The sequence below is a fragment of the Talpa europaea genome (assembly GCF_964194135.1).
Source record: "Talpa europaea genome assembly, chromosome: 16".
In the NCBI taxonomy this organism is placed as follows: Eukaryota; Metazoa; Chordata; class Mammalia; order Eulipotyphla; family Talpidae; genus Talpa; species Talpa europaea.
In genome coordinates this window covers 27,577,214-27,604,474 of record NC_140084.1, presented here as the reverse complement: position 1 = coordinate 27,604,474, position 27,261 = coordinate 27,577,214, and the positions used below count along the sequence as shown (strand labels likewise).

General features: G+C 38.7%; 1 protein-coding gene across 1 annotated transcript in view; it reads right to left on the bottom strand.

The window, feature by feature from the left end:
* TDRD12 (tudor domain containing 12) overlaps positions 1-27,261 on the bottom strand; it is a gene marked incomplete at both ends in the record, with an annotated part of 96,251 nt that overhangs the window by 37,826 nt on the left and 31,164 nt on the right. The window contains 7 exons of the mRNA XM_084256852.1: positions 141-326; positions 3,480-3,587; positions 4,210-4,270; positions 5,511-5,591; positions 9,002-9,078; positions 9,932-10,029; positions 27,051-27,143. Coding sequence (XP_084112978.1) covers positions 141-326; positions 3,480-3,587; positions 4,210-4,270; positions 5,511-5,591; positions 9,002-9,078; positions 9,932-10,029; positions 27,051-27,143 — 704 coding nt within the window. The remainder of the gene's footprint in view (positions 1-140; positions 327-3,479; positions 3,588-4,209; positions 4,271-5,510; positions 5,592-9,001; positions 9,079-9,931; positions 10,030-27,050; positions 27,144-27,261) is intronic.

Genomic DNA, 27,261 nt, shown 5'->3' with positions numbered 1-27,261 from the left:
AATCCACGACCATAACAGGAGGAGAGTTTGTCCTGCCAGTTTGGAAATCAAATGATGTGCCTTTACCAGAAGTTAGGTATAAAATTTCAAAATAAATATTGAACCCACATTGTTGTGAAACAAAATTGTCTTCAACTTACTCCGTTTCTACTTGGTAATGACTTGTAGCAGCCCTCAGTTTGTAAGATCGTAAGCAGCGGCGGAAGATACAACAAAGGGTCATTTCCACAATGAGATATGACCACCACATCGCAGCCACGTGCTATGGGAGGCCAAGAGTAAGATTCAGTGTGGCTAGGTCCTGGAAACTTGTTTCTTTGAAGAGCCTACAAAATATCAACAACAACCCAAAAAAACCATAATACGGTACAGAAAACTAACAAAAATGCTGATCTCACTGTTCACTTTACCCCAGCATTTACTTTGCTTGCTCTGGTTTTGCTTTGTTTTTTAAAGATTTATTTATTTATGCATACAAGAGCTGGGGTGTAGGCCAGAGGTGCAGGGGTGAGAGGACTCACCAGAGACAGAGTGGGGAGCAGAACAGGTGGATCTACTGAAAGACACTGCTGAGGAGAGCAGCGGGCAAGACAGGAGAGGTCTGCTGTGCCATGTGGGTAACACCCTGGCCGGCGATCAAACTCATGCCACAGTGGCTGGCGATAGCTTGAAAGTGGCTGGCAATAGCTTTAGTCCTTGCACCACTAGGGAGGCCCCTCTGCATATTTTTCTAAGTAAAATCTTCCAAACATTCCAACAGAATGGAGTTTTCCATATTGATATATTAGTTTCCAAAAGGGTAAACTCATCAGCACCATTAGCTCCATGAAGCCCTCGTCCCAGGTTCTGAAACCCAGCTGCAGGGTCCTATGCTGCACCTAGTGGGCAGCTGTCTCCCTAGTGTCTCTTTACCATCTGCCTCTGGTTGGTAACTCCATTTACCTTTCTCGGTTTACTTTCAATAGCTTCTTGACAAAGAATTTTTTGAGACTTTGCTGCCTGAAAATGTATTCATTCTACCCTGACACGTCATTGACAGACTGAATTTACTCTTCAGGTTTTGGACTGAGTGCTTTTATAGGGTGATTGTGGAATTGGAAGTCATTCTGCTTTCTGTTCCTGCACATGGGACCAGCTGCTACTTTCTGGAAGCTTTCATGATCTCTGAATCTCTGCCTGTCAGTGGCTTCACTATAACACGTCTGCCATCTTGTTCCAAGGTTGTTCTAGGTCTGTGGTCAGTTTTCTCTTATTTCTACTAGATCTTTTTTTTTTATAATATCCAAAATCAAAAATTTAATTATTCACAAAATCAAAACTTTAATGATTCACTCAGCAAAATCACTTTTCAAATGTCTCTTTCCACACACAGTGTGTCTATCCGACAAGTACTAATAAAGAAACATCTAAGTCATATAAAATAAATAAGCTTACATTCCTGAAAATTTAGAACTTAGTATCATAAATGCAATTTCCAATGCCTAATCACTATGTTTAAAGCATTCACAACTAACAAAAAAATAATTGAACAGTTTCCTGGAGTTTACTAACTCTTAAGTTTCATTATCTATAAGTAAATGAAATAGGAGGAATAAAAAGTGATGATGTCATGATGCATTAATCACACTGTTGTTGATATGCCAGCCATAGCTAGTAAATGTGAATTCATTTGGAGTTGAATAAATGCGGTCCCACAACTGAATGTTTCTGTTAGCCTTATAGGGGAGGAAGCTAGCTCATCGTTTTAATGATTATGATTAGAAGTAAATGTTTGAAGGTAGCACTTGTGGCCTTCATTGTTCTTGGCTATATATTAAACCTCATTTTTTTTGGGGGGGGCCTCCCCCTGTGGCACAGGCAGTTGAGCGCCGTGCTGTAAAGCTTTCCGCAGCCTCTGTAGCGCCGGTTTGATCCCGGCTGGCTGGTGAGGGTCCTACATAGCGCAGCAGACCTCTCCTGTCGCACCCGGTGCTCCCCTCAGCAGTGTATTTTGTCAGTCTGCCTGTTCTGTTCCCCACTCTGTCTCTGGTGAATCCTCTCACCCTCCCGTGCCTGTGGCCTGTACTCAGCTCTTGTATAAAAATAAATAAATCTTAAAAAAAATAAATAAAATCTGTTGTAATAAACTAATTTTTCTTCCTTTGCTTTTAACCTCTGTAACAGTTGTGAAACAGTATTTCTTTAGCTCTGTATCTCCATAGAAGTTGTAATATGAGTTTACTATGATTTTTTTAATTTATTTTTTAAAATTCATTTATGTATATTTTATATCATTGTTCATTTTTAAATAATGTTTGCCTTTATTTCCACTCCTAGGTATAGACCCCCACATTCTGTTCTACTCTTCTCAAAATTTCTTCATTCTTTCTAGAAATCCCTTTTTTTTTTCATTCCTTAGACCTCAAATTGACCCTCAATTTATCTTCCCTCCCCCCATTTCCATCTCTTTGCCTTTTTGTTCTACTTTTTGATAGTAAGCTTTTTTTACCTCACAAGTCTACTATCAGTTTTTATTTCTAGAACATTTTTAATTTCCCAGAAGCTTTATTCTGATTTTTTTTATAGTATTATGTTATTGTTCTATATCAATACATGCACTATCTGGATACTGACTCTGAAATATTTTTTCCTGCCTACATTGTTTCATTTGGCCTTTAAAGCTTGTTTTGTTTTCGTTTTTTTGGTTAAGAGGGTGTTCTTCAGTTTTAAAGAATTAATGAGCCCTGGTGTCTAGTCACACTGAAGAGAATACTAAAAGCTGGCAAGAGATCTGTGGGCCAAAGCTCCTTACTATGTGAGCATCACATCTCTGTAGGAAGACAGGGCAGCAAATACACATTTTTACTGGGAAAATTCCAGAACACACTATCTAAAAGTCATTTCTCTAGAGGAAGTCAGTTTCTCCAAAAAGAGCTTCCAATCTCTCTCCTGAGAAACTGGGAGGGAAAGCCACCACCCCACCCAAATTACTCTTCCCACTGCTGTGCCAGTCATACTCCACAGATTGGTTTTTATTTTCTAAAAGCCTGTGGAAACCCATTGTTGACTAATAGGTCATCTCACGTTCTATTGCTGTTTGTGGGTTTTATCTTTCTTTTAAAAGTATTTTTAAACTTTTTTTGGTATCAGTAAGGTAGCAGATAAACATGTATGATCAACTTACCAAGTGAAACCATGGGTCCATAAAGAAATTTGGAAATGAATGTTTGTAAGTATATTACACCTGCCTGACAACTTGTTCTTTTTCAGCTCAACTTTAGAAAGGTTATTTGAGAGAAGCACTTAAGAACTATAAAATGGTTTCTGCAGCGAATTATTTACTTGTAAGAAGTTAACCTGGATTTAAGAATAAATGAGAAGTAGCAAAAGCTTAAGAGAATGTCAAAAGCAAAGAAATTATACAATCTTTGAAGTGTTTATAAAGAATTCTTCTACATGAGAAAAGGTCAGCTTTCTGTCATGTTCAGGAGCAAGCTTACCTTTTTCAGGTCTGCTGAAAGTGGCGACAAGTCAATGGACAGGCAGGGCTCCACCTTGTTCCGGAGCACCATGAAGGGCTGCCATGCACCTGCCTTCAACTTCTGCAACTAAGAGGACATGAGAGATAGATGCTGATGCCTAGAGTTAGCACACAGTACCAAGAACTCCACAGAGATGAAGAAAATGAGAGTTTGATTTGAATGCAAATATGCTTAACAAAAGCATCAAACTGCCCAAATGAGAGGTATATCATTTGTTACCCAAATTAAAAAGGAACAATTTCTCTAAAGCGGTAACTCACTAAATAATTTCTAAAAGGAAGTCTTCCCATAAAGTTTCTCTCTAAGGGGCTTCTCTTTTAATGTCAAGTTCAGAGGAAGACAAGAGAGGGATTTAAAGAGTAAACAGTGTTGGGCCTCCCTGGTGGTGTAGGCAGTTGAGCACAGCACTGTGAAGCTATCTACAGCCTCTGTAGCACAGGTTCGATCCATGCTGGACAGGGAAATACCCACATGGTGCAGCAGACCTCTCCTGCCTTGCCCGCTGCTCCCCTTAGCAGTGTATTTCAGTCAGACTGCCTGTTCTATTCCCCTCTTTGTCTCTGGTGAATCCTCTCATCCTCCCGCACATCTAGCCTATATCCCAGTTCTTGTATAAATAAATAAATCTTAAAAAAAAAAAAGAGTAAACAGTGCTCTTTTATCCCCCTTTTATTAGGGCTGTAAATACCTGCTGCAAATCAGAGATGTCACCAACTCTCAATGGATCAGGATTCAAAAACTGCAATAATCTGTAAAATAGTTAAAAGGACAATCTGAAGGCAAAAACATGTTTCTCTCCTCAACTGAGCTACTCTTTTAATTATTACTTGACAAGTAAAATGAATTACATGTCCCAAGGCACAGCTATGAAATTACTTCTGATTTTGCTCTGCCCAGTTTACTGTGACACCAGTGCCATCCATGCCAGCCCATGCTTCCCCTACACGCACAACAGGATCCCACTATGCAAACAGCACAGCCAGGATCATTTGTGCTGGATAAGGAAAAACACTGTATGTCATCACCACATCATATCACATTTTTAAGAAACCCACTGCTTCCTTCCTTGTTTATTGTTCATTCTTAAATGACTTCAAGGTTTCCTGGAATCCACAGTGGGCTGACAGAATAACTGATGTAGTTTAATCAGTTTAATCTAAGTAAAGGGCATTTAGTCAAAGAGGAGCTAATATACAATCTTTTCATACAGACAAAAGGCAACAGACTATCTGGCTTGATTTAACAAGTTGTAATTTAATGTAATAAAAGAAATGAGCAGCATGGATAATGCAAGGTCTTTTATTCCAAGGGAAAAAGCACTAGCAGGGCCAAAACTTTCAGGTTTTAGTGAAACTTCTTATAAGTGAGGTAGAAGGATGCCCCGGTTGAGGACATCAAATCTGGCACATTAACAGCAACTCTGAGATTTGTGAGCTCCAGGGGAACATCATGCAGAGTAACTTCAGTATAAGAAGATATTACAAGGCCACAGTGTGGGCCTTTAGGATGTTGTGTGGCCCAAATGGCTGCACAGTCAGCATCCTCTCCCCAATCATTCTAGGCCCCAAAGTGGATACAGCACAACCTGCCCATCTCTGAACCGTCTTAAACTCTTTGTCACTGTGATGGCTTCAAAGTAGCCAGTTGTTTGCAATGTAAGAGGCATTCTGTGTTGTATTAACAAGAATAAAATGAAATTATTAGTTAATTGTAAGTTACTTCATAAAATTGCTCACTTTATTAAGAAAATTGGAAAAAGGAGATAGACAATGACTCTTTACACTGGAACAAAGACTTAACCAGAAAAATCGATCCTAATAAACATTTCATAAAAACTAATTTTAAAGCCTATAGGGAATAACTCCTGTGCATATTTTAATGGAAATGCAGATTTGAAATTAGTAATAAAATCACATGTAAATTCTCCCTATTTATAACTTTATTACAATTATTTCAATAAAAAATTTAGGGCAAGAAACAAACTCATACTTCACACAGCCGTTCTTCTCATCATAGTCTTTCTTCTCAGCCAATCTAAACGATGTCTCACTTGGCTTCTGACATAAAGCACTAACAAAGAAAAAACATGTATTAACATATTTGAACACATTTACCATAATCCTAAAAACAGTTTTATTTTCTGGAAGAAAACTTAAGTGCCACTGAGCAACATCTTGATCTACATAAATTTCTGTGGAATCTTTTGACAGTTCTGGTGCTTGCCAAGTGGAAGTTAAGAGTACTGTATCATCCTCTCCTATGAAACTCGAGATAAAAGCACAAAAATATAGGGGAGAAAAATCAAAATGTGAAAATAAATCAAATTATGAATAGCTTCCTTCACTCTCACCCTCCTCTGTCCTGGTGTTGGCTCAGTGCTGGCCAAGAAGTAGAATCATGCAGGAGACACCAAGAACTTGGAGAGAAACTTCTGACTTGAAGCCAGACAACCCAGGAAGGGGCCCTTAACCACACAGCATGGGAAAGCTCCACTGGTTTTCTTTTTCCTCTTCTCCCCCATCCCCGGGCTGCTCCCATCATGGAGCCACAGAGCAGCGGCAATATGGTTGCCTAAAACCCCCAGAGAATGCCCCGCTCTCCGGAGGAACCGGGAAAGGGGGATCCCATGGCCTAGCAACTACATGGGGATCTCGTTTCCTCAACAAGCAGCCCTAGTCACACAGAACGACATGGCAATTTCTATGAGAAACCAGCTATCTGGTCCCAGGAACAGACAGGAGTGCCAACAAAATGACTGATCAATCTGTGGAAAACTCTGGGGAGAAGAGAGAGTAGGTCAGAAAAGGGGGGCCCTCCTCTTCTGTTGATGACCCAATGTAAGTCCCAGGTTCATTCTAGGTTCACTATATTCAGAACAGACTCAGAGTAACTTACCAAAGACTTGGGAACTGGGCTAACACTATAGTTACCACCCACAGAAAGTGAGACAGAATATGAGGTCCAAACCTAATGGAGCTGGGGCCTCCCTGGTGGCACAAGGGGTTAAGACGCAGCACAATGAAGCTATCTGCAGCCACTGCAGCACAAGTTTGATCCCCAGCCAGGGAGCTACCCACATGGTGCAGCAGACCTTTCCTATCTTGCCCACTGCTCCCCTCAGCAGTATATTTCAGTTACTCTGCCTGTTCTGCTCCCCACTCTACCTCTGGTGAATCCACTCACCCTCCGCATCTCTGATCTACACCCCAGCTCTTGCATGCATAAATAAAGCTTTTAAAATAAATAAATAAATCTTTTAAATAAACAAACAAATAAACCTAATGGAGCTGTCAACTTCCTGCTAAAACAATCAATGAACATCAACATTCTCCAGTGGATATGAACAGAAAACAGTGTCTCACACCATAGTATTAAAAATATCCAGAATACATTCCCAAATCACTTGACAGTCAAAGAACCAGAGAAATAAGATTGTCAAGAGAAAAGATAAGCAACAGATGCCTCCCCAAGTTGGCCCAGAAGGGGGAATGATCAATCAGGTACTTCAAGCAGCTATAACCATGCTCCATTAGGAAAGGAAAGCTGAGCATTCTCGAATGGAGTAAGAAAAGTTCACAGCCCAGAAATAGAGACTATGACAAAAAATGAAGTAAAAATTTGAGAACTGAAAAATGTAACACATTAAGTTAAAAATTCATTGTGTGTGTTCACTGGCAGAATGGAGATGACAGAGTCAATTGACTTAAAAATAGATGAGTAAAAATTTTAATCTGAGGAACAGCAAGGAAATAAAGGTAAAAAAGATGAACAGTCTCTGGGACTTCTGGGGCAAAACTAAAAGGGCTGAAATTTGTCATTTGGATTCTCAAAAGGATAGAAGAGATTGGTATAACAAAATATTTCTAGAATAACTGAGTATTTCCCAAATTTGATGAAAAACAGAAATCTACAAAGAAACTTAGTAAACCCCAAGAATAAGAAGCATGAGAGAACGGACACTAAACATGTAATTAGCCCCTCAGAGAAAAAGGATGTCACAGAGGAACAGAGAAAAAGATACTAGATTTTGCTTTGGAAACAATGCATATCAAAAGATAGTAGAGCAACAGTGAAATAAGCCAGAAAGAAAAAGAAAAATACTGGATAGTTTCACTTTTAGGAGGAATATAAGGGATCAGGGGTAAAAAAAGTAATTATAATAAAGTAAGTATCAAAATCAACAGGCAACTATACACCAGAGGCATTCTACAGGGGGAGTAGGATCAAATCAGGGGTAGGAAAAGCACAAGGGAATATGGTGATGGTACACAGGTGAACTGGTGATGGGAATTTCATAGGGACTATAACTGAGATGAGAAAGCACATATTGTACAAAAATAATGAATGATGTAAAAAATATATATAAAAAAACAGCAGAGCAACAGCTTTCAAATATGGTAGTGGGGGTGGGGGCTGTCAACTTAGAATTCTATACCTAGAAAGAACTTCTTTTTCAAAATTGAAGCTGAAATGATTTTTCAGATACACAGAAAGCTGAGTTTGTCATCAGCAGACCCACAATACAAATAATGAAACAATACAGACATTAGAGAGTATCAGGTAGAACACAAATGGCACCAGGTGGGATTCTGGACCTCCATATAAAGGGAAAGGCTTTATGGCAACTACATAGATTTATGTGCAAGACACTGTTCTCCTTTTTAAAATCTCTTTAAAAGACAATTGTTCAAATACAAATGACAACAGAGGGCCTCCCCTGGTGGAGCAGCGGTTGAGCGCTGGGCTGCAAAGCTGCCCGCAGCCTCTGCAGGGCCAGTTTGATCCCTGGCCGCCGGCGAGGGTCCCACATGGCACACAGACCTCTCCTGCTGCGCCCGCGGCTCCCCTCAGCAGTGTACTTCATCAGTCTGCCTGTTCTGTTCCCTGCTCTGGCTCTAGTGAATTCTCTCACCCTCCCGCGCTTCTGACTGTACCCAGTGCTTGTATTAATAAATAAATAAATCTAAAAAAAAAAAAAGAGGAAAATCTAAACCTACTACCAGTTTTTGATCAATTGTGCTGATAATTAGATGTCACAACATATTTATTATATTTTATTTTATTTTTTAAAAGATTTATTTATTTATTTATACAAGCACTGGGTACAGTCAGAAGCGTGGGAGGGTAAGAGAATTCACCAGAGCCAGAGGGGAGAGCAGAGCAGGCAGACTAATGAAATACACTGCTGAGGGGTGCAGCGGGCAGCAGGAGAGATCTGCGCACCATGTGGGACCCTCACCTGGTGGCCGGGGAATGAACCAGCGCTGCAGAGGCTGTGAGCAACTTTGCAACCCAGTGCTCAACTGCTGCGCCACCGGGGAGGCCCAACACTTATTTTAAATTAATATAGATTTAATCCAAATTTCTGGGATTACCCTTTTTCTGATATTGAGTATTTTCCAGCCATCAATCTTCGCGAACACTGTAAAAGATTATACTACACATAAGTCTCCAGTCCATTAGACTAGACTCAATCATACCTTGCTGCTGGTATATCTGGATCAGCATATATGGTTATGCCTCTTTTTGTTGGCCAATACACCGAAGATTCAACACACTGTAAAAAAAAAAAATTTTTTTTTAGAAAGAATGTGTGCTAGCAAGACATTCTTAAGCATGCAAAATTACATGGGAATTATTCTCATAAACATCATTCCAGACAGTTTCTAGACAGCACATATATGGAGCAACAAGGAACTAGAAAGCGGGATGCTGGTGTCACTACCTTCACAACTACAGTGAGTATCCATGACAGTCACCTGGCATTTAGGTATTTAGTACTTAAAATGTCTTCTGGTGACTTTCCTGTCTAGTCAAAGACTGGTTAGATTTAAACTTAACTATTAGCGGTCTCATAATTCTGCATTTTCATTACTTTGTTAAAAACAGAATACCCAATTTGTGGAGAGGCCACTAAGCCAAGGACAAGGGGTTGATAAGAGGGGAGGCTGGAGTTAGCTTGTTCTTTTGAAATCAAGCAAACAAGCATATTTTATTTTTTATGAATGAAACTATCACAGCCAAAAATTTCTGATAGAGGGCCTCCCTGGTGGCGCAGGCAGTTCAGCGCTGCACTGTGAAGCCATCCCTGTCTCTGCAGTGCTGGTTCAATCCTGGCTGGCCAGCGAGAATACCACATAGTGCAGCAGACCTCTCCTGTCTTGCCTGCTGCTCCCCTCAGTAGTGTATTTCGTCAGTCTACCTGTTCTGTTCCCCACTCTGTCTCTGGTGAATCTTCTCACCCTCCCACACATCTGGCCTGTACCCCGGTTCTAGTATAAAAATCAATAAATCTTTAAAAAAAATATTTCTGATAGAAAACATAATTTTGATGCCTATTAACTTTAAAAGAATATCCTCAAATTAACATTATGTAAAATTTGCATTTAATGAATATTTTAAAATACAACCTTATTTATATTTTTTAAAGAGATGCACTGTTGTTTTTTTTCAGATTTCTTTTTAGGTGAATCTCTCAATGAATCCATATTACATTTTATATTTTTATCTGTAAAACAAAACAGTGATAAAAAAAAAGCTTTTTTACACTTATAGGAGGAATGTAGGGGAACCAAATAAGGGATCAAGAAAAAAAATTATCATAAATTAAAAAACAAAATTAACAGGCAATTATTAATCAGAGACATTCTGCAAGGGAGGGGGGAAGAAGAGGGTTCCAAACAGGGGAGGGAAAAACACAAGGCACTATGGTGATGGTACATGTGTAAATCGGTGGTGGTTTTTTACAGAGACTACACCTGAAAGGAGAAAGCATGCAATGTAAAAAAAAAATTATATATACACACAAATTTTTAAAAAGCTTTCTTAGTGTTATTAACAAAAAACAGGACAAAAAGGGACTTTAACAAAAACAAGTACTGTCATAAAATCCTAATATATGAAATTATTATGGACTAATACTCTATATTACATCTTATTTAAAGGGCTTAAACTTCTTGTTTCAATCCTCATTGTAAAAAATATTTTAAAAATTCCTGTTAAAGACCCAAGAGAGTATGTACCATATATTGCTAATCCCAGAAAAAGATCAAAACTCAAAATTCAGGGGCCTCCCTAGTGGCGCAAGGGGTTAAGACGCAACCTAGGAGGCAATTTGCAGCCACTGCAGCACAAGTTCAATCCCCGGCCAGGGAGCTCCCCACATGGCACAGCAGACCTCTCCTGACTCGCCCGCCACTCCCCTCAGCAGTGTATTTCAGTCATTTTGCCTGTTCTGTTTCCCACTCTGTCTCTCGTGAATCCTCTTACCCTCCACACCTCTGGCCTGTACCCCAGTTCTTGTATGCTTAAATAAATATTTAAAAAAAAACACCACTCAAAATTCAAAGTATGGTTTCCCCTGAATTTATCACTTTTGCGCCATCATAAAGGTGAAACTGTAACTGGCTAACTAGGAATTAAAAAAAATAGTTCTCCCAACAAGACTACATTTTCCAAAGAGGGCTACTGCATGTCTCCCAATATACACTTTTCTCCAATAGGTTCTACATTCCTTTCCCACAACCACTGTGGACTTATGAACAATAGAAGTAGTAGTACTATTTTTTTTTAAAGATTTATTTATATATTTATACAATAACCGAGGTACAGGTCAGATGCGAGGGAGGGTGAGAGGATTCACCAGAGGCAGAGTGGGGAACAGAACAGGAAGACTGATGAAATACACTACTGAGGGGAGCAGCAGGCAAGACAGGAGAGGTCTGCCATGCCATGTGAGACCCTTGCCGGCTGGCCGGCCAGGATCAAACCTGCGCTGAGAGGCTGCGGACAGTCTCACAGCACTGCACTCAACCGCCTGTGCCACCAGGGGAGGCCCAGTAGTGTATTTTATGTCTAAAAAGCTAGGTCGCAAAACTGTCAGGTATTTATGACTTGTTCTCTTGGCTGCTCACTTTTGAAACCCAGCAGCCATGTTATAAGAAAGCCCAAGCAACCACATGGAAAGCCACTAGAAGTATTTCAGACAACTGTTCCAGCCAAATGCCAGGCATGTGCTAAATAACTCTTCCCAACTGAGGCCCCAAACACCAAGGAACAAAGACAAATGCCTCTTTCTATGCCCATTGTGAATAACTGACCATAGGATCAACAAGTATTATTGTGGCAAAATAGTTATTCCACATCTATAAATTCGGTAAAGTTTGTTAGAAAGCGGTAACAACTACAACACTCAGTTTCAGTAATGGTTCAGAACTACAATTGTGCAGCCTCACTTCTTAACGCATAGTAGACACAGAAGGTATTTAAAAAACAGGCTGAATTTGAGTAAGAGGTAGCAAAATTCCAAAGCAGGGGCTTTTAAATATCGTTATCCCCTAGGTCTACATCTGACTTTCAAAAAACGACAAATGCTGTTTAGGGAGTCATATGGATAATCTAATTAGGTAATTATAATTGCATAAAAACTGAGGTGTTACTAAAAAAAAAAAAAAAAAGAAATTCAACCCAGCAATCTTCTACAGATCTTCCTGACAGTTAAAACCTGATAAATTCGGGCCTCCCCGGTGGCGCAGTGGTTGAGCGCTGGGTTGCGAAGCTGCCTGCGGCCTCTGCAGCAACGGTTCAATACCCAGCTGCTACCCGGCCACTGGAGGAGGGTCCCGCATGGTGCGCAGACCTCTCCTGCTGCCCGCTGCTCCCCTCAGCAGTGTACTTCGGTCCTTCTGCCTGCTCTGCTCCCTGCTCTGGCTCTGGTGAATTCTCTCACCCTCCCACGCTTCTGACTGTACCCAGTGCTTGTATAAACAAAACAAATAAATAAAACAATAAAGTCAATCATTCAATCTACATTTATTAAAAAAAAAAAACCTGATAAATTCACCATAATTTGAAAATGCTTTTACTACACCTAACTCAGAGAACATCTCAGCTTAGCCTAGTCTACCGTAACCGTGCTCAGAACACTTCATTAGCTTAGTTTGGGAAAGATCATATAATACACGGCTTATTTTATAATAAAGATCTCTCACGTAATTTCTGAGTAATGTGCACTTTGGAGTTATTTACTCTTGTAATTGCATGGTTGAGAGGGCACTGCAGTTGTCAGGGATCCAAGAGAGTATGTACCACATACTACTAACCCCAAGAAAGATCAAAACTCAAAATTCAAAGTATGGTTGAATTTATCACTTTTGTGCCATTATAAAGGTGAAACTATAAGTTGAATCATTGTAAGTCAGGGACTGTCTTTATAGGAAAACTGTTCACTCTATTACTAAGAAAAACAGAAACTGAAATGACCAGGTATACTTTTGCCAACTAAGGTAAATCACTGAAATAAGTAGGTAACACTGGAAATGTGCAATTATATTGAAAAATGGCCTAATAGTTAAAGCAATTTAGAACCTAAGTATGTATCTCAGGTGATCTCAGTTTCTGAAATTACATTATCTTTCCAGGGTGTGACGTACTAGTGGAAATTGCCAAGGGAAAGTTTCCATGCAACATGAACGTTCAAAAATATATCACAAAGTCCACAAACTAGTTCAATGCCACCATAAATGGTTAAAAAAAAAAAAACAACAGTTTGTGTAGAGGGTGGAAATTCAAAACTGAGAAGATACAGCTAAAACAGGAGTCCGAAAAGGACTCTAAATCAATTTAAAAGATCCAAGATATAAAAGGAATAGCATTTATGAAACAGATGGGCATAAAAAGATGGATATTAAAAAGCCAATTAGAACTCTATGTAGTAAAAACTACCCATCTATTTAAAAGCTCAAAAGATACAGTAAATACTAAGCTAGAAGCAAAACGAAAAATAAAATATTTTAAAGAATTAAAGTCTCTCAGAAATCAATTCCCAAATAGAATTTTTTTTTTTCTTTTGGTGGGACCCTCACCGGTGGCCAGGGAACGAACCGGCGCTGCAGAGGCTGTGGGCAGCCTCTCAGCCCAGCGCTCAACCACTGCACCAGCAGGGGAGGCCCCCCAAATTAGAAAATTTTTAAAGAAATAGAAGAATAGAAATAGAAAAATGGATGACATTTGATGAAACACTGTATCTAGCAGATTCAGACTGAGAGGGAGGGGAGAAAAATCTTTGAAAACATTAGATCTAATTTCAGTTAGAGATGAACTCTATAACTGAAAAATTCCAAGTGTTAATAAAATAAACTTTGAACCACCCACTCTTAGGCACATTGTAAAAAAATTTTGGAATATGAAGATGATAATCTAAAACGCTAGTCAAGAGAACATACCAAGTACTTACAAAAAATAACCAATAGATTAGAAGAAAATGAAGTACTATCTTCAACACTGAAACCTAGAATACTCTATCTAGTTTAACTATTACTATGTTTTAGTATATACTACCCACAGCCTGCCTAAAAGACTATTAAAACATGTGCTTGAGGAAGATGAAATATAAACTAGTACAGTAATAATCCTAGCAGTATTAATAACCAACATTTACTTAGTGTTTACTATGTATCAAAAACTATTCTAAATGCTTTATATGAGAATCCAGTAATTGAATCCTTTGAGATAAGTATTATGGAATTTACTTTATTGAAGACTATACAATTCCTGTATGGTACAATTATTCCCCCGTTTTTTCAAATGAGGAAAATGAAGCACACAGATGCCAAATCACTTACCTATGTTCAGCTAATAAAGAGGAGATATGGAACTCAAACCCAAGTAGTTCAGTTCCAAAGAAAAAAACTGAATACAAAATATATACGTACAACTATACCAAGTTAAAACTAACACTCTAGATGCTAGTGAGAAGAGATGAAAGTGAAGGTTTGGAAAAGGGAAGGTTCCTGATGTGAGATGGATACTCATTAACTTGAAACTTTGTTAGAAAATTCTAAGTATGTACAAAAGTTTAAGACTAAGAAATGCAGAAACACTTAAGGGAAAGGGTTGAGGAAAGGTTGGGAAGCTGGTTTGAGCTACAGAATGAGTTGGTTGACTGATGAGAGTATGTGGGCACTGCCAACGTTTCTCACCCTGACTAATCAAGTCATAAGCACACGTTAAAGCCATGTTATCTGTAGGACGTATGTATGTCCAACACACAGATATACCAAGAAAAAATGAGAATTTCAGAGATTCTGCTTCCAGTCAAGATGGTATCACAGGATCTGATTTGCCCTTTCAAACTGAAATGTAAAATCAGAGAATACATGTGAAATAGTAGCTTTCAGATACTGGATATCAGACCACGCAGAACAGCAGTCCATAAGATGGAGAGTGAGATTAAAAACTATGATTGCCCCAGCTTACTGCCAGGACAGAACTGGCAGTCTCCCTGAATCAAGACACAAAGAAAGATCAAGTCGCTAGTCAGGAAAGTGAGTCCTGGTGATGCAGTTTCAGACTGCAGCTCAGTTCCAATGTCTACTCAGTCCTTCCTCTACAGTGTGGCCAGTAAACAACTTGACAAAGGGAGTACTTTAGGCCTGTTGGTTCTGCAAATGCAGAACGATAGCAGCCAGACAATAAATACACAAATGAAATTAGCATGGTATGTTCATTAAGACTTTATTGGTAGATGCTAAAATTGGAACTTAACTTTCATCACAAAGTATTTGTTTTAATCTCTTCTTCTAATTTTTCACTCTCCACCAAACCACCCATGTCCCTACCCCATCCACCTCCCTTTCCCACTGGTAAACATTTATTCTTTTTGCTGAGTTCAAGATTTATTCTTTGCATATAAATGGATTCTTTTGGTATATATATCCTACCGATGAGTGAAACCATGTGATATCTGTCTTTCACTTTTTGACTTATTTCATTCAACATAATCATCTTGCGGTCCACCCATTTTGTCCCAGATCTCATCATTTTACCTTTCTTCACAGCTGTGTAGTACTCAAGTACATATTCCACAATTTCTCTATCCATCCATTTGCCTGTTGAAGGGCACGTGAGTTGGTTCTATGACTTGACAAACGTGAACATAGGCATAGATAAACCTTTTTGTATTAAGAGTTTTCATATTATTTGGATAATTGCCTAATAGAGATATTACTAGATCATAAAGGATTTCCCTTTTTATTTTAAGATATTCCCATGCTGTTTCCCACAGGGGCTGCAACAACTTGCATTTTCACCAAGGTGGATGAGAGTTCCTTTTTTTTTTAGAAGCATGTTTTATTTATTTGTTTGTTTGTTTTTGTTTTATACATGCACTGGGTACAGTCAGAAGCGCAGGAGGGTGAGAGAATTCACCAGAGCCAGAGCGGGGAGCAGGGCAGGCAGAAGGACCGAAGCACACTGCTAAGGGGAGCAGCGGGCGGCAGGAGAGGTCTGCGCGCCATGTGGGACCCTCCCCTGGTGGCCGGGGAGCAGCCGGGGATCGAACCGGCGCTGCAGAGGCCGCGGGCAGCTTTGCAACCCAACACTCAACCGCTGCGCCACCGGGGAGGCCCGAGAGTTCCTTTTTCACATTGACCTTGCCAACACTTGTTGATTCTATTCTTTTTCATATGGCAATTATCACAGGTAAAGTGGTATCTCAATGTGGTTTTAATTTCCATTTCAGTTATAATAAATGATATTGAACATTTTTTCCAATCTGTAGGCCATCTGAATGTCTTCTTTAGAAAAGTGTCTATTTAGGTTCTTTGCCCATTTTTAATCAAGTTGTTAGTTTCTTTGTATTTTTTGTTTGCTTTTTTCTCAGGCCTGAATCAGAGTTACCTTTATTTATTTATTTAATGTTTAGGTAACAAAACAAATAAAGGTGATCCTTTATTTTCTCTTTGTTTGATTGTTACTTTGGAGTTATTAATTCATGAACTTAAAGTCAGAACCACAGTTACATTAATTAACACAATCAAAAAACTAGGTTATTATGCGCCAATGGCCTGGTGATGACAGAAAACAGTTATACATTCAAGAATATTTCTTAGGTTCCATTAGTTAGCATCTGTAAAAAAGTGTGTTGATTTCTTCTTAGTTTTCCAAATATTTCTGTCTATTGTTTTTTTACAATTACTTTATTTTATATATTTTTTACATCATTTTTCATTTTTGTACAATGCATGCATTTTCATCTCAGTTATAGTCCCTATTAAATCCCACCACCCACTCACCCATGAACTATCACTATGGTCTCTTGTAATCTTCCCACCCGATTTGATCCTATTCCCTTCTCCCCCCTGCAGAATGTCTCTAGTTTATAGTTGTCTATTGATTTTTTTACTTTATTATGGTTACTTCTTTTTTCTTTCCTGATCTCTTATTTGGATCCTCTACATACCTTCTATAAGTGAGACCATCCGATATCTTTCTTTTTCTTTCTGGCATATTTCACTGAGCATGATCCCTTCCAGCTCCATCTAAGTTGCTGCAAATGGCATTAGTTTATCTTTTTTGATTGTTGAGTAATATTCCATTGTGTGTATATACCACATCTTCGTGATCTACCCATCTATTTTGGGGCATTTGGATTGTTTCCATAGCTTACCTATTGTAAATAATGCTGCAATAAACACAGGGGTGCAGGTGTCCTTTGGGTAGATACCTAGGAACAGAATTGCTAGAGCATATGGAAGCTTCCTTTTTAACAAAAGACTCCACACAGTCTTCCATAGTGGCTGCACCAGTTTGCACTCCCACCAGCAGTGTAGGAGGGTTCCTTTTTCTCCACATCCTCGCCAACATTTGTTGTTGCTAGTTTTTTCAATATGTGCCATTACACTGGTGTAAGGTAGTATCTCATTGTGGTTTTGATTGGCATTTCCCTGATTACAAGTAATGCTGAACTTTTTTTCATATGTCTGTTGGCCATTTGCATTTCCTCTTTGCAGAAGTTTCTTTTTAGCTTTTCTGCCCATTTTTTGACTGTTACTTTGTTTTTACTGAGTCTCATCAGCTCTTTGTGGATTTTTGTGATCAGTCCCTTATCATTAGTATTGTAGGCAAAAATTTTCTTCCAATCAATGAGGTGGCTCTTTGTTTTGTTACTGTCTCTTTTGCTGTACAGAAGCTCTTTAATTTGATGTAGTCCCAGCTGTTTATCCTTTCCTCCACTATCACTGCTTTGGGTGATGTGTCTTCAAAGATGTTACTGAGGTGTATGTCATGTAGTGTTTCACCTATAATTTCTTCTATATATTTTATGTTTTCAGTTCTTATGTCTCTAATCCATTTTTGTCGGCTTTTGTAGTCAAGCTTCATTCTTTTGCATGTATCAGCCCACTTTTCCCAGCACCATTTATTGAACAAACTGTTCTAATTCTGTTGCATATTCTTTGCTCCTTTGTCAAAGATTAGTTGACTGTAAATCTGTGGGTTTATTTCTGGGTTTCCTACTCAGTTCCATTGGTCTGTGTGTCTGTTTTCATTCCAATACCATGCAGTTTTGATTATTACAGCTTTGTAGTATAGTTTAAAGTCTGAGAGTGTGATACCTTCATTCCCTTCTTTTTATTTTCAGGAGAGTTTTGGGTATTTGGGGTTTTTGATGGCTCCATATGAATTTCATCAATATTTCTTTAAAGAATGTCATTGAAATTTTTATTGGAATAGCACTGAATCTGTAAATTGCTTTTGGTAGGATAGCCATTTTGATCATGTTAATTCTTCCAATCCATGAGCAGGGGATATCTTTCCATTTCTTTGTCTCTTCTTCTATTTCTTTTAGTAATGTTTTATAATTTTCTTCATATAGTTCCTTCATGTGTTTTCTTATGTTTATTCTCAACTATTTGATTTTTTTGGTTTCAATTATAAAAAGAATGGTTTTCTTGATTTCTTCTTCTTGATTGTTTGCATATAGGAAGGCTACTGATTTTCATGTGTCCATTTTGTATCCTGCTACTTTACTAAACTGGATGATTAATTTGATTAATTTTTCCATGGGGTTTTTGGGATTCTCTATGTGTGTTATCATATCATCTGCAAATAGTGATAGTTTGACTTCTTCTTTCCCTATTTGGATTCCTGGTATGTCTTTCTCTTGTGTTACTGCTCTGGCTAGGACCTCCTGTATTATATTGAAAAGCAGAAGAGAGTGGACATCCTTGTCTTCTTCCAGATCTTAATGGAAATACTTTCAGCTTTTCACCATTGAGAATGATACTGGCTATGGACTTGTCATATATGATGTTGAGGTCTGTTCCTTGTATCCCAAGAATTTCAAGGGGCTTTATCATAAATGGATGTTACACTTTGTTGAAAGCTTTTTCAGCATCTATTGATATTACCAAATGGTTTTTATATTTCTTTTTGTTGATATGTTGGATTACAATGATTGATTTTCAGATGTTGAACCATCCTTGTGTCCCTGGGATAAATCCTAGTTGATCATTATGAATTATCTTTTTGATGCATTGTTGAATTCTGTTAGCTAAGATTTTATTGAGGATTTTTGCATCAGTGTTCATTAGAGAGATTGGCCTGTAGTTTTCTTTTTTTGTGTTGTCCTTGTTCGGTTTTGGTATTAGTGTAATGCTGGCTTCATAGAATGTGTTTGGTATTATCCCTTCCTTCTCAGTTTTTTGAAAGAGTTTGCTTAGGATAGGCACTAGTTTATTTCTGAATGTTTGGCAGAATTCATTTGTAAATCCATCTGGTCCTGGGTTTTTGTTTTTGGGGAGGGTTTTGATGACCATTTCAATTTCACTGCTTGTAATGGTCTGTTCAGGTGTTCTATTTCTTCATTATCTAGCATTGATTGGGTGATTGTAAAGTTGTAGGAATTTGTCCATCTCTTCTAGATTGTTGAACTTGTTTGCGTATAACTGTTCATAGTAGTTTCTGATTATTCTTTTGATTTCTGCTGTGTCTGCATAGTAGTTTCTGATTATTCTTTTGATTGTCTGTTGTGATTTCTCCTCTTTCATTTGTGATCCTATTTGTGCTTTCTCCCATTTTTTTCTTTGTGAGTTTGGCTAAGGGTTTGTCTATTTTATTTATTTTTTCAAAGAACCAACTTTTAGTTTCATTGATCTTTTGGATTATTTTCTTAATTTCCATTTCATTTGTTTCTGCTTTTTTATTATTTCCTTTCTTCTACTGGCTTTTGGGGTTGTTGTTCTTCTTCTTCTTCTTCTTCCAGTTCTTTAAGGTGGAAGATTAGGGTGTTTGAGTTCTTTCTTGTTTCTTGATGTGAGTCTGAATTGCTATGTATTTTCCTCTCATAACTGCTTTTGCTTTTTTGCTGTGTCCCATATGTTCTGGAGAGTTGTGTTCTCATTGTCATTCATCTCAAAGTATTTTTTAATTTCCTCATTGATCTCCTCTTGATTCAATGGTCTTCCAGTAGTGTGGGTTTCAATCCCCATGAGGTAGGAGGGTTCCTTGCCTTCTTTTGATGGTTTATTTCTAGCTCAATACCTTCATGGTCAGAAAAGATAGTTGGTATGATTTCAATCTCAGTGTGTCTGTTGATGCTTGTCTTGTGTCCCAGTATGGGGTCAATGCTGGAGAATGATCCGTGTGCACTTCAGAAAACTGTGTACTCAGATTTTTGGGGGTACAGTGTTCTAAAGATGTCTGTTAAGCCCATGAGGCCTAGATCCTTATTTAGAGCTTTAGTGTCTTTACTTATTTTTTGTCTGCGTGATCTATCCATTGTTGAGAGTGGTGTGTTGAAGTCTTCTTCTCTAATAGGTGTCTGATATTATTTTGGTGCTCCTTCATTTGGTGAATATATGTTGACGAGTATTATGTCTTCTTGATGTATTGTCCCCTTAATCATAATGTAGTGACCATTTAGGACTCTTTTTACCTTTTTCAGTTTGAAGTCTATTTTAATCTGATATAAGTATAGCTGTTCCTGCCATCTTTTTAGGTCCATTTGTTTGTAGGATTGTTTTCCATCTTTTTACTTTGTCTATTTTTATCTTTTGTAGTTAAATGTTTTTCCTGAAGACACGAAAAGGTTGAGTTCTGTTTCTTAATTCAGCCTGCGGCTCTGGGTCTTTTAATTGATGAGTTTAGTCCATTTACATTTAGAGTTAATATTGATATGTTGGCAGGCCTCCCTGGTGGTGCAAGGTGTTAAGCACCACACTATGAAGCAATCCGCAGCCTCTGCAGCACGAGTTTGATCCCCAGCTGGCCAGAGAGAAACCCACATGGCAAGGCAGACCTCTCCTGTCTTGCCTGCTGCTCCCCTCAGCAGTGTATGTCAGTCAGTCTGTCTGTTCTGTTCCCCACTCTGTTCCTCTCACCTCCCGCATCTCTGGCCTGTACCCCAGCTCTTGTATGCACAAATATTTAAAAAAATATATTGATACAGTGGCACCTGTATTTGCCATTTCATTTGTCTTTTTGTGGTTTTATTCTTGTCTTGTTTCATTCTTATTCATCCCTCTGTAGGTTCTGGCTTTAAGACTTCTTATAGTATTTTTGGAGTGGGGGTTTAGTCAAAATGAAATTCTGGAGTTTCTGTTTGAGAAGATCCTTATTCTTTCTTCATAGAGGAAGGACAGCTTTGGGGGATAAAGTATTCTTGGTTAGTATTTGTTGTCTTAGAATTTGTTGAGTATGTCCCTCCATTCTCTTCTTGCCTGTAGTGTTTCTTCGGAGAAGTCTGATGTCACCCTGATTGGTTTTCCTCTGTATGCTGTCTGTTTCTTCTCTCTTGTCAACGCCATTATTTTTTGTCTTGGATTCTTGGGAGTTTTACTATCATGTGTTGCTGTATTTTTCCTTTTTTTTTTTTAAAGATTTTTTTTTTAAAGATTTATGTATTTATACAAGCACTGGGTACAGTCAGAAGCGCGGGAGGGTGAGAGAATTCACCAGAGCCAGAGCAGGGAGCAGAGCAGGCAGAAGGACCAAAGTACACTGCTGAGAGGAGCAGCGGGCAGCAGGAAAGGTCTGCGCACCATGCGGGACCCTCCTCCGGTGGCCAGGAACAGGGAACAGCCGGGGATCGAACCGGCACTGCAGAGGCTGCGGGCAGCTTCGCAACCCAGCGCTCAACCGATGCGCCACCGGGGAGGTCCTGTATTTTTCCTTTCATCGTGGAAGTTTGGTGTTCTTCTCCATTCTTGTATGTCTATTTTCAGCTCCTTCTTCATGCTTGGGAAGTTTTCTTCGATTATCTCCTTGAATAGTTTCTTGGTTCCATGTTCTTTCTCCTCTCCTTCTGATATTCCTATAACTCTTATATTTCCTTTCCTAATGGCGTCAGATAGTTCCCAAAGTCTTTCTTCATTCTTTTTCCTTTGTAATTCTTTTTCCTTTTCTGTTTTGGTTCTTTTTATTTCTGTATCTTTGAGAGTACTGATTCATTCTTCCATTTCACTGATTCTAATCTTTTTTTTTAAAGATTTTATTTATTTATTTATACAAGAACTGGGGTACAGGCCAGATGTGTGGAAGGGTGAGAGGAATCACCAGAAACAGAGCAGGGAGCAGAACAGGCAGACAACCAAAATACACTGCTGAGGGGAGCAGCAGGCAGGACAGGAGAGGTCTGCCAAGCCATGTGGGACCCTCCCTGCCCAGGCCAGGTTAGAATTGGTGCTGCAGAGGCTGCAAACAGCTTCACAGCGCTGCGCTCAACCACCTGCGCCACCAGGGGAGGCCCTTCTCCACTAATCTTTTAATCTCCTGTGTTTCTTTCACTTCACTCTTTAAGGACTCGATTTCATTCTTCTGATCGTTGATTATTATTTTCATATTATTCTTTTCCTTTTTGGCTTCTATCAGTTTTTTAATCACGGCGATTTTAAATTCTCTATCTGGAAGGCCAAGAAGTTCTTCCAAGTCATTGCTGTTGCCTTCTAGTGGTTGGTTTTCTTTTTATGTTATGTCCTTTCCCTGAGGGACTTGCTTGGTTGTTTGTAATTTTTCTTTTTCCTTCTGTTTGTTTTCTAATTTTTCCTATGCATTGGGACACTGTGTCACTGGTACTGGTGGGCATCTCTTTGCAGTACTTCTTCTGGGATGTCAGAAACTGGTGGCCTGATTGAGTCTAGTACTGTTAATGCCAGAACTGCAGTAGGGCAGTGGCACTATGGATATGTTGATGGGCATTTTCTCTGAAATTCCCCTCCCGTATTTACTTAGTTCCAGAGGGGGGTCTTGAGGTCCTGACTGCCCCAACAGTGGATGTAAACCCCTCTGGGCTCCTAATCACAGTCAGGCATGGGGCCTGACTTGTGTGTGCTTTTCAGCTCACATCTGACTGCAGGGATAGCCCTTGCTCAGTTCCACAGAGGTTTCGTGAGTTCCCTGACACAAAGTTCCTGTCTTGTGAGATGGTGTTTGGAATGCGTTCCCAGTGCCCTCAGTTTCTAGTTTCTTTGTTGATAGAACTTTGTAAATTTTGAAGATTAACCCCTTGTGAGATGTGTGGTATACAAATATTTTTTCTCATTCTATGGTTCGCCCTTTTGTTTTCGTGGTGGTTTCTTCTGAGGAACAAAAGGTTTTAAGCTTAATATAGTTCCACTCATTTATTTTTGCTTTTGTTTCCTTGCCATTGGGGTTGTATCATTAAATGCATCTTTGTGGTGCATGTCCTGTGTGTGCCCCTGTATTTTCTTTTAAGTCCTTTATGGTTTTAGTTATATACAGAGGAATTATTGTGTGTGGAGTTAAATATTGGTCTTATTTTATTTTTTGTAAAATATATTTATTTATGCATACAAGAACTGGGGTGTAAGCCAGAGGTGCGGGGGGTGAGATGATTCACCAGAGAGAGTGGGGAGCAGAACAGGGAAATCTACCAAAATACACTACTGAGGGGAGCAGCAGGCGAGACAGGAGAGGTCTGCTATGCCACGTGAGTTGCTCCCTGGCTGGCCGGGGATCGAACTCATGCTGCAGTAGCTGGCCGTAGCTTGAGAGTGCCTGTCTTTAACCTTCACACCACCAGGGAGGTCTGGTCTTGTTTCATTTTTTTGCAAGTGGTTATCCATGTTTCCCAGCACCATTTATTAAAGAGGTTATCTTTTCTTCATTATATGGCTGTAGCTCCTTTGTTGAAGATTAACTGTTCATATTTGTATGCATTTATATCTAGGCTTTCAATTCTAATCCATTGGTCTGAGTTTCTGCTTTTGTTCCAGATTAAAAAAAAATCATTTGGAGTTAAAAAAAAAAAAGACATTTAGGAATGGAAAATCATTTTTAGCTTATGAAGACAGGTATTTTGGATGACAGGCTATAGTTATTTATTACAGAAGATAATGGAAACCCTTATTTTCAGATAGGTCCTAGGAATCCAAGGAAGACTACACCTCTCATACTCTCCTCCAGTACTGACACGGCACATGAAGAAGTTCTGGTCAGAGGTGGGAACACAAACACTGAATCTCTGGATTGCATCTTCTTTTCTTTATTCTCACTTCCAACTAGCTACACTGGAGACAAAGTGTTATGTCATATGGAACAACAGTGTGATAGCAAAACCCTAAAGATAGTACAACTAACATGACACAAACAGCCTGGACTCCAGATGACTTACTTACCCTTTTGGATATGTCTGAGAATTAAACATCTGTTTAAAAAAATGGGGAGGGGTTGTCAGAGAGCAAATAGACTAATAAAAATTGATAACATAATGTAGGAATTTATAGCATATGTAGAATTAAAATATATGACAACAGAACAAAGTTGGGGAAAGAGGAAATGAAAGCACACTGCTATAAAGATCTTATTCTATGTGTGAAGTGGAACAATATTACTTGAAGATAGACTATATAAGTGAAAATATAAACCATAACTCCTAAAGCAACAAATACAAAAACTTATAGCTAGTAAACTAACAAAGGATATAAGACAGAAGAATAAAAGATATTTAATGCAAAAGAAGTCAGAAAAAAATAGGGAAAGGAACAAAAATAGATGAGACAGACAGAAAATTAATAGTAAGATGGCAGTTTTAAATCCAACATCAAATAAATGATATTATATATGATTTACACACACCAATTAAAAGTCAGAGATTGACAGGCTGTATCAAAACTATATGCTGCCTATAAGAAACCCCAATAAATACAAAGGCACAAAAAGGTTAAAAATGAAATGACAGAAAAAAGGTAACCTATGCCAATATCAATCAAAATGAATCTGGACTAAGTATAATAATATCACACAAAGGAGACTTCTTACCAAAGACTATTCAACTTATCCTCAAATAGCTTAGGAAAAAGTTCCTTGTACTGGTCTCCAACTTTTCTGTAATTTGTGATGGTTCTAAAATAAAAACACTGTACTGAGAAAATGGATATAAACTCCATGAAAGCAGAGACTTTGTTTCCTTCCCTTAGAACAGTGCCTAACATATAGCAGGCACTTCATAAATACTTGATGTATGTACATTAGGGGTATGAGAGTTGTCAGGGAAGTCCAAACAATCTATAGAATTGATAAGCCTAAAATGGTAAGATAAACAAAATTATCTCTAAATTGGGAGATAACTATAAAAATAAATAGCTATGGAGGACAAAAGAGGTTTACATCTAAGGAACTGCCTGGGGTGAGAAGAGATTACACAAGAGAAAAGTACTTTTCATTATAGCCCTTGTATGCTACTGATTGTTTACCAAGTACTAACAATGTACCATACTTTTACTAAGAAAAATGAGGCAACTTCAAAAAGAACACCAAATATAAATTAAAATATAATTAAAATACGTTCTCACAATGAATACAAGGAAAAGGAAATCTTTACTTGGGTAAGTAACATCTAATAATTCTATTTTTTATATGATAAACTAGTCACACCTCACATTAGCTTTATTTGTTTACCATCAACCTTTTCTGTTTCAAAGATATGTAATAAGGAAAAGTAGGAAACAATTATTGTCCAGCTATCTGGAATTACTTATAATAATGACATATTCATACAACGAAATTATTGAACTATTAAGCACAATGATGTAGATACCTGATATTTTTTCCATGCCAATGGAAATGGAAGAAACACAAATGGAACTAATATATTCTCATCAGTAATGGGCTCCTTTCAAGGCAGAATTCTCACCTGGTACCCCAAAAAGAGGCCATCAGAATCTGGGGTAGGGACACATGTGCCAATAGTGGCCATGAACCAGGAACTGTGCCATGCAAACAAGAATGGCCATCTAACCAATTTGAAGGCATAGAAATTATACTTCCCCATGTCATGGACTGGGAGTAGGAGTGACATCTCAATAGCCACCTCAGAGCACATATCCTTAAACCCATGTTACAGTGAATACATATGATCTAGAAAGAAGTTCAGCTGTATATTATATGAAAAACACTACAAAGAGTATCCCACTCTTGGGGCCTCCCTGGTGGCGCAAGAGGTTAAGACGCAACCCATGAAGCTGTCTGCAGCCTCTGCAGCACAAGTTCGATCCCCGGTTTGCCAGGGAACAACCCACATGGCACAGCAGACCTCTCCTGGCTCACCTGCTGCTTCCCTCAGCAGTGTACTTAGGTCAATCTGCCTGTTCTGTTCCCCACTCTGTCTCTGGTGAATCCTCTCACACATGAACACCCCCACTCCCCACCGCACCTCTGGCCTGTACCCCAGCTCTTGTATGCATAAATATATCTTAAAAAAAAAAAAAAGAGTACCCCGGGCCTCCCCTGGTGGCACAGCAGTTGAGCACTGGGCTGCGAAGCTGCCCACAGCCTCTGCAGCGCTGGTTCGATCCCTGGCTACTGGCGAGGGTCCCATATGGCGCGCAGACCTCTCCTGCCATGCCCGCTGCGCCCCTCAGCAGTGTATTTTGTCAGTCTGCCTGTTCTGTTCCCTGCTCTGGCTCTGGTGAATTCTCTCACCCTCCCGCGCTTCTGACTGTACTCAGTGCTTGTATAAATAAATAAATAAATCTTTAAAAAAAAAAAAAAGAAAAAGAGTATCCCACACCTATAAAAATCTTTACGTACATTCTCAGGCCTTGAAAACTTTGGAAAGACTAAAATTTTAATAAGCAGTTATTAAGACAAAACTTAAATACTTTTTCTACATAAATATTAGCAAATTATTAAAAATAATACCAAGTATAAGAAACATTTTACAGGTAATTAAAGTTTTAATTCAGCTGAGGTTCACTATGTGTGTGTGTATATATATATGAACACAGGCATACATATGCCCAATGTTAAGAGTGAAACGGGGTAGGATTACCACAAAGGCTAAGCCAAACATCAAAGAGGCCGGCAGATTACATTCTTGTCCAACAATTCCTACTCATTCAACATCATGAATATATGGAATTAAGGGTATTTCTGCCCTTACAAATGCCTCTTCCTTACTTTTATGTACTGTATTGTTCACAGTGAAAATTAATAATAAATCTATTGGTGGACATATATCTGAGGACAAATAATCATTGGCCTGTAACTGGCCTGGAATACATCAGATAATAATGAGACTAATAGATTATATCTTCCTGAGTTATGTTCTTTACAATATAATAAAATCCTCTAATCACGGATGCAAAGAAAATTATCTCTATTACAATAAACTGGTTCCATGAAATTAAGAAAAAGGAGAATGACCATAGTCTTTCTAAATAACTCTCAATGATCTTTAAGTTAAGAGTGTTCTTTCATGCTGCTTGTGAAATAACGCAACTGAAAACTTACCCAGGGTGACAGCAGCTGGCCCTAGGTGACCAACAACATTCTTGGGCCATGGGTGCTGGAGAGACCGTGCCAGAAAAGTTAAACCATGTGAATCTGACAGAAAGAACACAATTCAGGATTGAAAAGCATGAAATAAAACTCAAAATACAAACATGAATGTGTTGGTATACTTTCCCTGCTCTTGCTTTTGCTTCAAGGTTTATAGAGACAT